This window comes from Oncorhynchus tshawytscha, linkage group LG11 (assembly GCF_018296145.1).
Source record: "Oncorhynchus tshawytscha isolate Ot180627B linkage group LG11, Otsh_v2.0, whole genome shotgun sequence".
Classification (NCBI taxonomy): Eukaryota; Metazoa; Chordata; class Actinopteri; order Salmoniformes; family Salmonidae; genus Oncorhynchus; species Oncorhynchus tshawytscha.
In genome coordinates, this window is record NC_056439.1 from 1,461,402 (window position 1) to 1,474,919 (window position 13,518).

General features: G+C 40.3%; 1 protein-coding gene across 2 annotated transcripts in view; it reads left to right on the top strand.

Annotated features, from left to right (window-relative positions):
* Positions 1-665: 665 nt before the first annotated feature.
* The window catches only part of LOC112261286 (rho GTPase-activating protein 10), a 72,860-nt gene continuing 60,007 nt past the window's right edge, over positions 666-13,518 (top strand). The window contains exon 1 of one of the 2 annotated variants that reach the window (XM_024436542.2): positions 666-1,366. In XM_024436542.2, the coding sequence (XP_024292310.1) occupies positions 1,213-1,366 (154 nt within the window). In that variant the 5' untranslated portion in view covers positions 666-1,212. The remainder of the gene's footprint in view (positions 1,367-13,518) is intronic. The other variant, XM_024436541.2, reaches the window with a different exon arrangement.

Below are 13,518 nucleotides of genomic sequence, written 5' to 3' on the forward strand. Positions count from 1 at the left end.
CGCAACATCACCAGACTTCCGGGAACGATTGCGAAGCAAGACCAACAGAACAGTCCGCGGTTTTGGTTTAGAGAAATCAATAAAATAAGTGAAAAATTATTCATTAGCTGTTAATCTTCTCGAAATCTAAAGGCACAGCCTAGATTGAAGACCATGTCTCAAGTAGTTGAATTTATTTGCTCTAATCTCGTTAATGTGACAAACTGACACGTCTTCATTTTTGTCAAAAACAACTTCATATCGAAGGTGTACCTTTGATTTGATGGCCTGAACATGCGCAGTTTGGCGCGAAAGGACCGTTATACCGATGACGCGTTCTACTCATGAGTTTAGCTGGCCTACAAAGCGTGATCGGGGATTTCTATTGATGTAGCAGTTTCTGCCTATCTTTATACTGTAGAGTCTTAGGTATAATAAGAACTACGGCACATGTCCGCTGAGTAAATAAGTACGGGTAGGAACAAATATATCTTCCATGATTCCATTGTGTAAAGTTGTGGATGTTCTGAGTGAAGAAAATCAAGTTAGAGCGTCTGAAATATTATAATAAAAAACGGACACCGGCTAGATGTATTATAAGTATGTATTTTGTAGAAAATGTAAATATTTTACATTGTTGGCAAATGTATGAATTAATCAGAAGGTGGGTGGAAGCCAATAAACGCCCTATCCCGCGTCTGGGAGGAGGTCTTGAGCTCAACGCCTACTTGTCAAATAGGAGTTTCTCCTTTCGACTGTCAATTGAATGTCTATATTGGACGACGTGGACTACAACTTGGATTGACACAAGAATATACTGAGTTTTTCCCGAACTAAATAATGGTTTGCTGTTACTCTTGAACAAGCTCTAACAAAATAGTTGCTAATTTAGGAATGCCATGCTCCTTTTCAACTACTAGTAACATGCTAGCCAAGTTACTTCGTGAATTAGCTGTTGTTAGAAACTAGTAGTTAGCAAGTCAGCCAACACGTTATGATTTGGGAAGACTAGCTAGCAAACGTTAGCTACGTTAACGAGTTATTTTAGAGGACAGCTCAAGCTAGTTGCTCACCCTAAAAAAACGTTTTTAGTTGGTTAACGTTTTTTTTTTTCTCTTGACACCAAGCAACTTGTTGGTGGTGGCTAACTAGTTAGCGCGTGGTTTTTATAAAGCAGTTTTACAGCCTCTTATGCTAGCTAGTTGACCTAGCCAACTAGCTAACGTTAAAGACATGGGATTACACCCGTTGGAGTTTAGCGAATGCTACCTGGACAGTCCCGTTTTCAGGGAGAAAATAAAGGCACACGAGGCAGAGTTGGACAAAACCAACAGATTTATCAAAGAACTCTACAAGGATGGAAAGAATCTCATCAATGCCACAAAACGTGAGTTTTTATGCAGTTGAGTTTATTGCCCTGGAATGGTTATATTCAGTTGCTGACTGTGGCTTGTTGACAGGTCTCTCCCTATGCAGTTTCAAGTTTGCCTCTTGGACTGTGCAAGCTATATGGTTAATATTATAACGTTATGGCTGACTCTTTGCTTGCAACCAGCTGTATCCAATCGCCCTAAACTTTTGTTTGTAGCTACCAAAAGTTTGTTTCTCAACAACTGTGTTCAACATTTTGTACATGGACCCATAGTCAGTTCTGGAAACAATACCTTCATTTTTCAATAAACTGGAACACATTGCTGACAGGTGATGTCTGTTGACAACCCAATTTGTTGTGCATGAACTTGCAAAATCCCCAGATGTTAACATTCACCCATTGTCTAGAGGCCAGAACACGATTCATGTGGAATTCTTTGCAAAAATGAAAAGGGTTTTCCTTGAAGAGGTTTTTCCTCTAAATCCTATCCAAATGACTTATGGGTGTGTTACAAGGTTGAAACACAAGTTGCAATCATCATGATTTATTTGTGAGCACACCTTCACCTGGGCAAATTATCATAATCTCCATGCACTCTAGCCCAGTGGGTTGGGTCTGTCAGGTTTCTTGTGAACTCTGGTATTATCAAGTGTTATTTGTCACATTCACCGAATAAAACCGGGGTAGACCTTACCGTAAAATGAACCAACAATGCCGTTCAAGAAATATAGTTAAAACATGTATAAAATAAATTAACACATTAAAATAACGAGGCTATATACAGGGGGTACCTGTACAGGTTGAGGCAATCCGTTACCTGTTCATTGCTGGAACAAAGACCTGAAGACACCACTGATATCTGTCAGGCAAACCGGTTAACTTAATTTAGTCACTGATGTTAGCTGATTTAACTATATTGCTTTAGAGTGCAACTGTTGCAGTGCTGTAGGAGGGTACAGCTTTTAGCCCACTGCAAGCCTCTGAGGTTTCCTTGTCATTAATAAGTCAAGGATTTCTAGCAAGACATGCCAAATGCGTTTTTCATAACACTCAACACTGGTGTACTTTTGTGTCTCCTTTTCTAGGTGCAAAGCGATTGCATGTTCCATTTGGAAAAGCCAGTGAAGAAACAGAATATTTCTAAAAATAAAGAGTAACGTGACTTTTGCAGACGCCTCTCTGTTTTGCAGGCCATTTTGGGAGTTATCAGGGGCCAACATGTGCAGCGGGACTCTCTGGGGCAGCCTCAGACAAACTGTTTGGAATAGAACCACCTCTGTTATTCACATTGCATGTGAGCTTTAATACAATGCAGAGTAGTGTAGCTGTAGGTAGCCCACACAATTAGTTGTTCAGGCCAGGAGAGATTGCTTGCTTGCTTTGACAATTGATTGTCCCTTCCTAGTGCAACTGGTACTCTACTGGTCTCATTAGAAGCCAGCGATGAGCTTGTTAAGAGTTTATCGGTTCACTACAATTGGTGATGCAGCCCAGAATAGCTCAGGTTAACCTTCAGTGCAGCGGACTAAAAATAGTGTTTCCGAGGTTAATTTGCAGTAGGCCACACTCCCACTGTAAGAAAATAAACATTGACTTGTCTGTTTAGGCAGTAGGGATTCCATCTGAGAGCCCTGCTGCCGCACTTCATAACTGTAACAATAACATATATTTGATGTACCCTAGGTCTATTGTTACTCCAAAGAATTGAAGGTTCTAGAATGGAAAGGTGAGCTTATTTCATAATGCAGGCAACACACACCCTCTGCCTCCACACGGACCATCACCCTGGTAGGCTGGCTCTCTGCAGGGGGCTCAGTGGATGTATGTTGAAGTGGGCCTCTCTTTTGCTGGTAACATTGGGCTCAAATCTTTTGTTTATGTTTTCACTCTAAAATAACACTGAAGTAAATATACATTTTTATTGGGAAAAATAATTGGATGTCAACAATGCTTAAACACCAAGAGACTAATTTTGAGATCTGTGTCAAATAAGAAATTTATTATTTTTGGTGAAGTTACCTTGTATTGCAGGTGAGCACCAGCCAGAGAATGTTTTTGGTTATCAATGTTTCTGTAGCCCTTGTGTTATTTCAGAATTTGCTAAACAAATGTCCACTGGATTGATGAAAATTATCATATAATTCTGCCAGAAAGGCATTGGCTACGTTTGGGTTAACATTTAATTGAAAAGGTTTTTGAGAAAGTCTTTCCATCTCTACCAGAAGACCGTTATCATTAGCCTCATTGCCAACGGCTACACAGTGTACTGTAGGCATACGCGTGCAAAATACAAATCACTGATTCAGTTTGTTCATGACTTATGATTAACTAGGGAAAATTAATGTTCAAAACATTTAGTTGATTTCCTACTAAGTTCAATACATTTTTCAATTGTTAATCTGTTTTAAATGTCAGGTTTCTGTGATTCTAAGTAGGCCTCTAGTAACATACCTTCTTTGGAAGACATTTGTTGAGACCAAAGACCACAAGCAGAGTAGATTTAATATCCTACTTGAAACGGGGATACCTAGTCAGTTGTACATCTGAATGCCTTCAAATGAAATGTCTTCCACTTTTAACCTAACCTCTGAACCAAAGGGGTGCGGGGGGCTGCCTTAATCGACATCCACGTCTTCAGCGCGTGACAACCCCTTTAGAATGTCAAATCAGTGAATAGGCTACTGTGTTTTATTTCATGGAAATGAACAGAAATAGGCTAGGTTATTAGTGTTGTAGATGTCTACCAAATCATTCTGACATTACTCAACTGCCAGGAGCCAGAGCAAAATGGCAGAAGGTAGCCTAGAGGTTAAGGGGGTTTGGCCAGTAACCAAAAGGTTGCTGGCTTGAATCCCTGAGCCGACTAGGTGAGAACATCTGTAGATGTCCTGTTGAGCAGGGCGCTTAACCCTAATTGCTCTTATAATTCAACCGGGATAAGGGCGTCTACTAAATGACAAACCATTTTAAAATAAAAAAAACTCATGTGGCTGTTGGCTGTGCATCAACTTAGGCTAGGGCTAGGCCTACATATGTATATGGCTGCTCTACACTAGCCTTAGCCTAGTTAGCTAGCTAGACATGTGATGTGGGTTGAACAGAGGGTCAAGATCATCTTTGTCTGAGATCAAGAACAGAGTTTATTTTAGGTAGCAGTGTGTACCTGGTTTTATGTCCTTATTAAGCGATAAATAAGATGTGCTCGGTGGAGTCTGTGCCCGCGTAAAGTGGCATGTGGTGTCTTCACTAGTCTCTTACACCTCTAAGCTGCTCCAGTGTATACAGTGTCAGCTTTGTGTACTCACTCACTTCTCTGCGTGAAGTCAGTCATGAGCCAACGCCAAGTTCTCATTACATTGACTTAGAATGACTGTTTTAAGACAGCAGAGCATCGACTGACAGCTGCTAGGTCTTGTGAGACAGACTGCACTGAATAGACGGGTTGGCTGTTTAGCAGCAACAATCGATGCATGCGCAGCTATGGGGCAAAACAGATGGGGTTGGCTTAGATTGTTTACATGTAAACTATATATTAAGTTCTCATTTCTTTTTCTTTTTTTGTTAAAAAAAAAAAAATTGACATTTCTTTTGTCGACTATACCATGATCAATGGAAACCTGCCTACAGTCTGAGATCAGAGTAAAATGTCTCAGCAATTGGCTGTACTTGTTTAACTATCTGCCTTTAGCGTCTTTGCTTTTGTGGATGACAAAAGAGGCTTTTTTAAAATTTATTTTTAATTTCATCTTTATTTAACCAGGTAGGCTAGTTGAGAACAAGTTCTCATTTGCAACTGCGACCTGGCCAAGATAAAGCATAGCAGTGTGAACAGACAACACAGAGTTACACATGGAGTAAACAATTGACTTGTTAACACAGTAGAAAAAAAATAGTCTATATACATTGTGTGCAAAAGGCATGAGGTAGGCGAATAATTACAATTTTGCAGATTAACACTGGAGTGATAAATGATAAGATGGTCATGTAGAGATATTGGTGTGCAAAAGAGCAGAAAAGTAAATAAATAAAAACAGTATGGGGATGAGGTAGGTAAAAATGGGTGGGCTATTTACCGATGGACTATGTACAGCTGCAGCGATCGGTTAGCTGCTCAGATAGCAGATGTTTGAAGTTGGTGAGGGAGATAAAAGTCTCCCAACTTCAGCTATTTTTAAAATTTATTTTACATTTTTTAAATTTAATTTTAATTTTAAAATTTTTTTCTCTCCAATTCGTTCCAGTCACAGGCAGCAGAGAACTGGAACGAAAGGCAGCCAAATGAGGTTTTGGCTTTAGGGATGATCAGTGAGATACACCTGCTGGAGCGCGTGCTACGGGTGGGCGTTGCCATCGTGACCAGTGAACTGAGATAAGGCGGAGCTTTACCTAGCATGGACTTGTAGATGACCTAGAGACTAATATGTAGCGAGGGCCAGCCGACTAGAGCATACAGGTCGCAGTGGTGGGTGGTATAAGGTGCTTTAGTGACAAAACGGATGGCACTGTGATAAACTGCATCCAGTTTGCTGAGTAGAGTGTTGGAAGCTATTTTGTAGATGACATCGTCGAGGATCGGTAGGATAGTCAGTTTTACTAGGGTATGTTTGGCGACGTGAGTGAAGGAGGCTTTGTTGCGGAATAGAAAGCCGACTCTTGATTTGATTTTAGATTGAAGATGTTTGATATGAGTCTGGAAGGAGAGTTTAGTCTAGCCGGACACCTAGGTACTTATAGATGCTTGGCTGGGATTCAGTGACATTGTCATTTATCACCATTGAAATCAGACCATGTTGTTGACCGGAGGAATTGACTCGGGCTCTCTAATATGGCATATAATCCTCATGGCATGTGGGCCTCCCATCAGCTTCATGGCAACATTAAAAGCTATTTTGTCAAAGGGCAGATTCAGCATTATGCTAATATTTTGTAAACATCCAGAGATTTGGTGTCACTGCCTGTATACATATCATGTGTTGAGTGATGAACTGTAGCCTGGTCCCAGGAGTTGGCTATACAGCACAAACTGATCTGAAACCAGGCTAGATGAAGGCTGAAGTTTGAATAAGGTAGGGACTAGGGATGAGGAATGTTGCACTCTCTCTTGGGCCAGTCGCTGCTGTAGGATCTTCAAGTGGAATTCCCTGGGTCTTGCTCAAGTTCCAAAATCCCAAGTTACTCTGGTCCAGCTTTGGCCCTGGGCCACCCTTTTCAGTCCTACGCCTGAGGGGATGTCCCGCAACGGAAAGTCTTAGATTTTTGGGGGGGAAGGAAACGTGCAAACAGGGCCTTTGGCCAGGGAGCTAGCCTGTGACATGGAAGTGCCCACTAGAGGAGGGACAGGCCAGAGGATGTGCTCCTGTTTCAAGAGTGGTTTCCTCCATAGGAAGTCTGCCCGCTCCGTACCCCCTGTTACCCAACCCCAACTCAACATGTCAGTCACTTTAAAAAAAAAACTTTATGTTAGGGTTTAGTCTCTCTCTTATTGGTGAGAATGTCTGTTTTTCAAAGAACATCCTGAAATTTTCATGGGAGCTTTGTCTTGTGAGAAGTATTACCCACTAAAACTCAGTCTTGATTTCTGATAACATTATCTTCTATTAGGGTTGGGTGATATATCTAATGTTTTAGCACAATGTTCCAAATGCCTGTATGGCAAGAATCAAGGTTTTGTTTTCATTTTTATGGGGGGTTTTCTTTTTGGTTTTGGCTCCTTCACTGATGTGTAGTGTACACATTTCCACTCACACACAGACACCAAGCCCCTCCCTGCCACACAATAACAACAAGCAGTTTCAACTCTCTATTTGCATTTCAGATTTGGTCCAACATAATCAGTCACATGGAAACCGAAACACATCCAGATGTTATTTTACTGTAATAGAGAACTTAACCTTTAACAATGCCCTTTTTATTAGAGGTCGACCAATTATGATTTTTCAATACCGATTTATTGGAGGACCCAAAAAAGCAGATACCGATTTAATCGGTCTTTAAAAAAAATATTTGTAATGACAATTACAACAATACTGAATGAACACTTATTTTAACTTAATACATCAATAAAATCAATTTATCCCAAGTAGATAATGAAACATGTTCAATTTGGTTTAAATAATGCAAAAACAAAGTTGGAGAAGAAAGTAAAAGTGCAATATGTGCTAACGTTTCAGTTCCTTGCTCAGAACATGAGAACATATGAAAGCTTGTGGTTCCTTTTAACATGGGTCTTCAATATTCCCAGGTAAGAAGTTTTAGGTTGTCGTTATTATGACTATTTCTCTCTATACCATTTGAATTCCATATACCTTTTGACTATTGGATGTTCTTATAGGCACTTTAGTATTGCCAGTGTAACAGTATAGATTCCATCCAGAGGGATGCCGTTACCTGGGCTCGAACCAGGAACACATCGACAAGAGCCACCCTCGCAGCAGCGTTACCCATGCAGAGTAAGGGAACAACTACTCCAAGTCTCAGAGCGAGTAACGTTTGAAACTCTATTAGCGCGCACCCTACTAACTAGCTAGCCATTTCACATTGGTTACACCAGCCTAATCTCAGGAGTTGATCGGCTTGAAGTCATAAACAGCGCAATGCTTGAAGTATTGCAAAGAGCTGCTGGCTGAATGCACGAAAGTGCTGTCTGAATGAATGCTTACGAGCCTGCTGCTGCCTACCATCAGTCAGACTGCTCTATCAAATCATAGACTTATAACATAATAAACACAGAAATACGAGCCTTAGGTCATTAATATGGTCGAATCCGGAAACTTATCTCGCAAACAAGATGTTGATTCTTTCAGTGAAATACGGAACCATTCTGTATTTTATCTAACGGGTGGCATCCATAAGTCTAAATATTGCTGTTACATTGTACAACCTTCAATGTTATGTCATAATTACATAATATTCTGGCAAATTAGGCAGGCCAAACTGTTGCATGTACCCTGACTCTGCGTGCAATGAACGCAAGAGAAGTGACACAATTTCACCTCGTTAATATTGCCTGCTAACCTGGATTTCTTTTAGCTAAATATGCAGGTTTAAAATATATACTTCTGTGTATTGATTTTAAGAAAGGCATTGGTGTTTATGGTTAAGTACACGTTGGAGCAATGACAGTCCTATTTCGCGACTGCTCACTGTATCGATTTATATGCAACACAGGACACGCTAGATAAACTAGTAATATCATCAACCATGTGTAGTTATAACTAGTGATTATGATTGATTAAGTTTAATGCTAGCTAGCAACTTACCTTGTCTTCTTACTGCATTTGCATAACAGGCAGGCTCCTCATGAGGCAGGTGGTTAGTGTTGGACTAGTTAACCGTAAGGTTGCAAGTTCAAACCCCCGAGCTGACAAGGTACAAATCTGTCGTTCTGCTACTGAACAGGCAGTTAACCCACTGTTCCTAGGCCGTCATTGAAAATGAGAATGTGTTCTTAACTGACTTGCCTAGTTAAATAAAGGTGTGTAAAAAAAAATAATAATACAGATTTCCGATTGTTATGAACTTGAAATCGGCCCTAATTAATCGGTCTCAAATGTCTAACAGAGCAGACACTACTAAAACGGGCTTGTCAATGAACATGAAAATAATCCTCAGTTTGATGCACTCAGCATTGTGGTACCGCTAGCAGCATTTTAGACGGACTTATGTGTTCTAGATGTGCAATGAGCCTAGAAAGACACATTATATAAGGCATTGGCAACTCGTTCTCATTCAGAGAAATGAGCATCTTCTTATCCAGGTAGGCCACTTGATCTAAACAAAGTGAACAGGCTATTTTAGGAGGGCATGTTCATAACGGTTCAACTGTTATATCTTGTGAGCAAGCAAATAGATCCAAGTTGGCAAGACTTTAAAGATTAGCTGGCTACTCACTAACACAGGGGTAGGCATCCCTAGTCCTGGAGTGCTGCAGGCCCTTCATGTTTTTGATTTAACTAACCTGGAAAACCAGGTGTGTTGAATTTAGATGGTCACTGAACTGATCAATTTGGTAAGGTGGTGTGAAGTATTTATGTAAAAATTATTTGAAGTACTAAAGTTGTTTTTGAGGGTATTTTATATTTGAGACTACATTCCTAAAGAAAATTATGCACTTTTTACACCAAACATTTTCCCAGACAAAAGTACTAGTTACAATTTGAATGCTTAGCAGGACAGGGAAAATGGTCAAATTAACACACTTATCAAGAGAATGTCTCTGGTCATCCCTACTTGCTCTAATCTGGTGGACTCATTTAAACAATTTACAAAGGAAGCATTTATGTTGGAGTGTGCCCCTGGCTGTAAAAAAAAATGAAGTTCTAAAGGAAATTGTGCATCAAAAGCTATACATTTGATGTATAGCTTTTACTTTATCTCAAGTATGACAATTGAGTACTTTTCTACCTCTGGTCAGGTGTGGTGCCTAGTTGGAACAAAATCTGTCAGTACCTGTGGCACTCCAGGAACAGGGTTGCCTACCCCTGCACTAGCAAGTGGGCTTATGTTTGAGATGTTCATTTTCTATAATGGCTGCTACCAGAAGTTGTGCAGGTTCTGGCAAATTTTGTAACAAAGGGCATTTTTTTAGAGATAAACTTGAAAACCAGATCAGTGATTATTGCAAAAAGCACAACTATTTAAAAAAAAAAAAATAAATGTAATTATTAGTGGGTTTTAGGTTTGAAGGCTTATATTTACCCTAGGTATAATTTAACAAATCCTAAATGCATAGATTATCCCAGGCTGTTTGAAATGCAGTGCATTGAGCATAAATAGTGCAACAAAGCTTATTTAGAGAACATTAAAAAATATATATATTGTGACTCACCCATAACTTTGAAAATATCAAGATACACACTGAGTGTTTCTTTACCATGACTGACTGACAAGGTGAAAACTATGATCCCTTTTTGGGATATATATGATCCCTTATTGATGTCACTTGTTAAATCCACATCATTCGGTGTAAATGAACGGGAGGAGACCTGTTTAATAAAGATTTAAGCCTTGAGACGTGGCTTGTGTATGTGTGCCATTCAGCAGGTGAATGGGCAAGACCAAAATATTTAAGTGCCTTTGAAAGGGGTATGGTTTGAGTGTCAAGAACTGCAACCCTGCTGGGTTTTTCATGCTCAACAGTTTCCCCGTCTGTATCAAGAATGGTCCACCACCCAAAGGACATCCAGTCAACTTGACAACTGTGGGAAGCATTGGAGTCAACATGGGCCAGTATCCTTGTGGAATGCATTTTGAGGCTGTCCCGAGGGCAAAAGGGGGTACAACTCAATATTAGGAAGGTGTTCCTAATGTTTTGTACACTTAGAGCAGGGCTGCCCAACCCTCTTCCTGGAGATACTTTGTTTCTCAATGTACTATGAGGCTGGGTGAATCATAATTAATGGACGATTCATGATATACACCAAGTTAGGCCTGCCCAACCCTCTTCCCGGCGCTCTACTGTCCTGTAGGTTCAGTCCAACCCTAATTTAGCATATCTGATTCAGTTAGGTTTTGTTGAGCAGCTAATTAGTAGAATCAGGTGTGTTAAATTGGGGTTGGACTGAACCCACAGGAAGGTAGAGCTCCAGGAAGAGGGTTGGGCAGGCCTAACTTGGTGTATATCATGAATCGCCCATTAATTAAGATTTTTACGCCATATCGCCCAGCCCTACCTCATATTCCTCTTCTTTTTTTTTTTTTACATGAGTACACTGAGAAACAAAGTATCAAGCTGTCATGTGAAACTAAACTCGGCAATCAGTTTGTGCTGATGTGACTGGCGGGCTATGTTCAGTCCACCATGGCAACAGCTTGACTTCCTCTGGTCAACTGATGACCACTTGCAAATTAAAATGTTTTGTCTTTTCCTTCCCCACATTTTCCCTGTAAAAAAACAAACCGGCCAAGATGTTTTGCAGCTTTTGCTGGGTGTTGGTAGGCAGGCCAGTGTGAGTGTACGGGCATGATTCGGTCTGGCAAGCTGCTCAGGCTCTCTCCCCTATAATCGTATTACTGATTCTGCCAAAGAGCCACATCACAATCTTTCATTAAAATTACATTAACACAGATGTGCGGTCATGCAGGAGGAACTTTTTCCATCCGTCTGGTGCCGTTCTAAACAACACACAAGGTTCTTTTATGAAACTGATACCAGTGTATATTACCTGGATTTGATATTGGTCATGACACTCAGGAGTCTCTTTTATGGTGCAGGTGTTTCAGTTTGCTGAAGGCTCCACCCTCCTTCCCTTGGGTGGCTCTGAACTCCTGTACCTTTTTTTAATTAATTGATTAAAACCAGTGTTTCAAATGCCTGACGCGGTGAAGGTTACCTTCAAGGTAAAACCAGATAGGCCATATCCACTTGAAGCCTCTCCCTTTAAAAAAAAAAAAAATGCAGAGGTCTAGAAATGTGGACACAAGGACAGGGAAATCTCACTCAGCCTATGTAACTAGTTTGACCAGTCAGTGAAAGCTAGAGTTCTCAGATTAAGATCCTGTCGTAGTTGTCTATTGGATGTACAGGGGCTGGGAGATCTTGATGAATTACTCTGCTGACCTATTTTTAGACATGTTTTGATGTTAAAGAAACTTGAGGGTAGAAATTGGGTAATGCTGCTGTTATCATGAAGGGTAATACCATGGAAGATTGATGGGGGAAAAAACAAAAAATTCCAGAACTCTGAACAAACTAGAGGGGAAGGAGGGTGGCCTCCCGAGAGGAAAATGGTTGTGCCTGTGAGTGGAACGGAGTAGAGCGGAGTGTGGAATCTGACTGGAAAGATGGGCGAATGGAACAGGAAGGATTGGGAAAGGCATAGCCGTGTAAACAGTTAATTGGCCCGTGAGGCCCGTGGCCCAGCAGGTCTCTTGCTCTGCCTGTTTGACAGCTGACCCAAGTGGCACATCAGATAAGCTGATGCACTTTGTTGTTAATATACAACTAAATGTCAATGACTCTTCTACAGAAAAACATCTGATCCAAACAGGTATTTTAATTTATCAGTGGAGTAAGATTTGTTTGCGTTGGCTGTTCTAGTTGCTATTATTTTGATACTTTCTACCCAAAAGGGCAAAGGAGTTAGGCTTTACTCTGCCTACTACAAGGACTAGACTAGTTATTTTTAAGTTGGTAGAGTTTAGAAAGTACAGTAGTTTGATTAGGCTACACAGTGGGCCAGCCATTACAGTATTCGAAAGCTAGCCTACTTGGGAATACCATCTCAGGAAATTCAGCTTTGCGGAGAAAAATATCACAAATACATCTGTCTGTGAGGCAAATGTATTAATGATTCACCCGCCCTGCTACAGTCTGAGGTGAGGTCACTTCAACACTTAAGATGCACCCTCCCCAGTTTCACTAGGCTGCTTATGCTTGCCACTCCTCCTTCAGAACAGCTGTGCATGGAGTGAGTCACATTAGCAATCCAGGAAACTTTTAAAAGGATGTGTCAAAATGCATATTAGTCCTACTAGCTTGTCATGGTTTCGTTGAATTCACTATGGGACTTTACGGGGTGTTTGTGTCCCGACCTGAACTGGATTGGTTGATGTGGTTGTATTAACTCTGCTGCTCTGAGGGAAAACATCACGTCATGAGCAACAGGTTGTACACTAGTGTGGTACTGAAGGTCCAGCACAAACAGAACCGGTTGCAGTGCACTGTAGGGTGGGGTTGAATGAAGCATGAATAAGCAGTCGGATTATGCTGGTGATATGGGATAAATATTATAGCACTATTTTTAGTTGTTGAATAATAAATGTTTTACATTTGCTTTATGAGTAGTGAGTGATCCTAGGGTGGCATCAAATGCATTCAAGTCTTTTTCCATTCTGATTTGTTTTATACTGTTCAATTTAGAGGTCGACCGATTATGAATTTTCAACACAGATTATTGGCGGACCAAAAAAGCCAATACCGATTAATCGGACGCTTTTTTTTTTTTTGTGACATTTTTTAAAATTATTTTTATTTACTTGTAATAATGACAATTACAACAATACTGAATTAACACTTATTTGAACTTTAATACATCAAAAAAATCAATTTAGCCTCATAATGAAACGTTCAATTTGGTTTAAATAATGCAAAGTAAAAGTGCAATATGTGCCGTGTAAAAAAGCTAACGTTTAAGTTCCTTGCTCAGAACATGAGAACTATTTGAAAT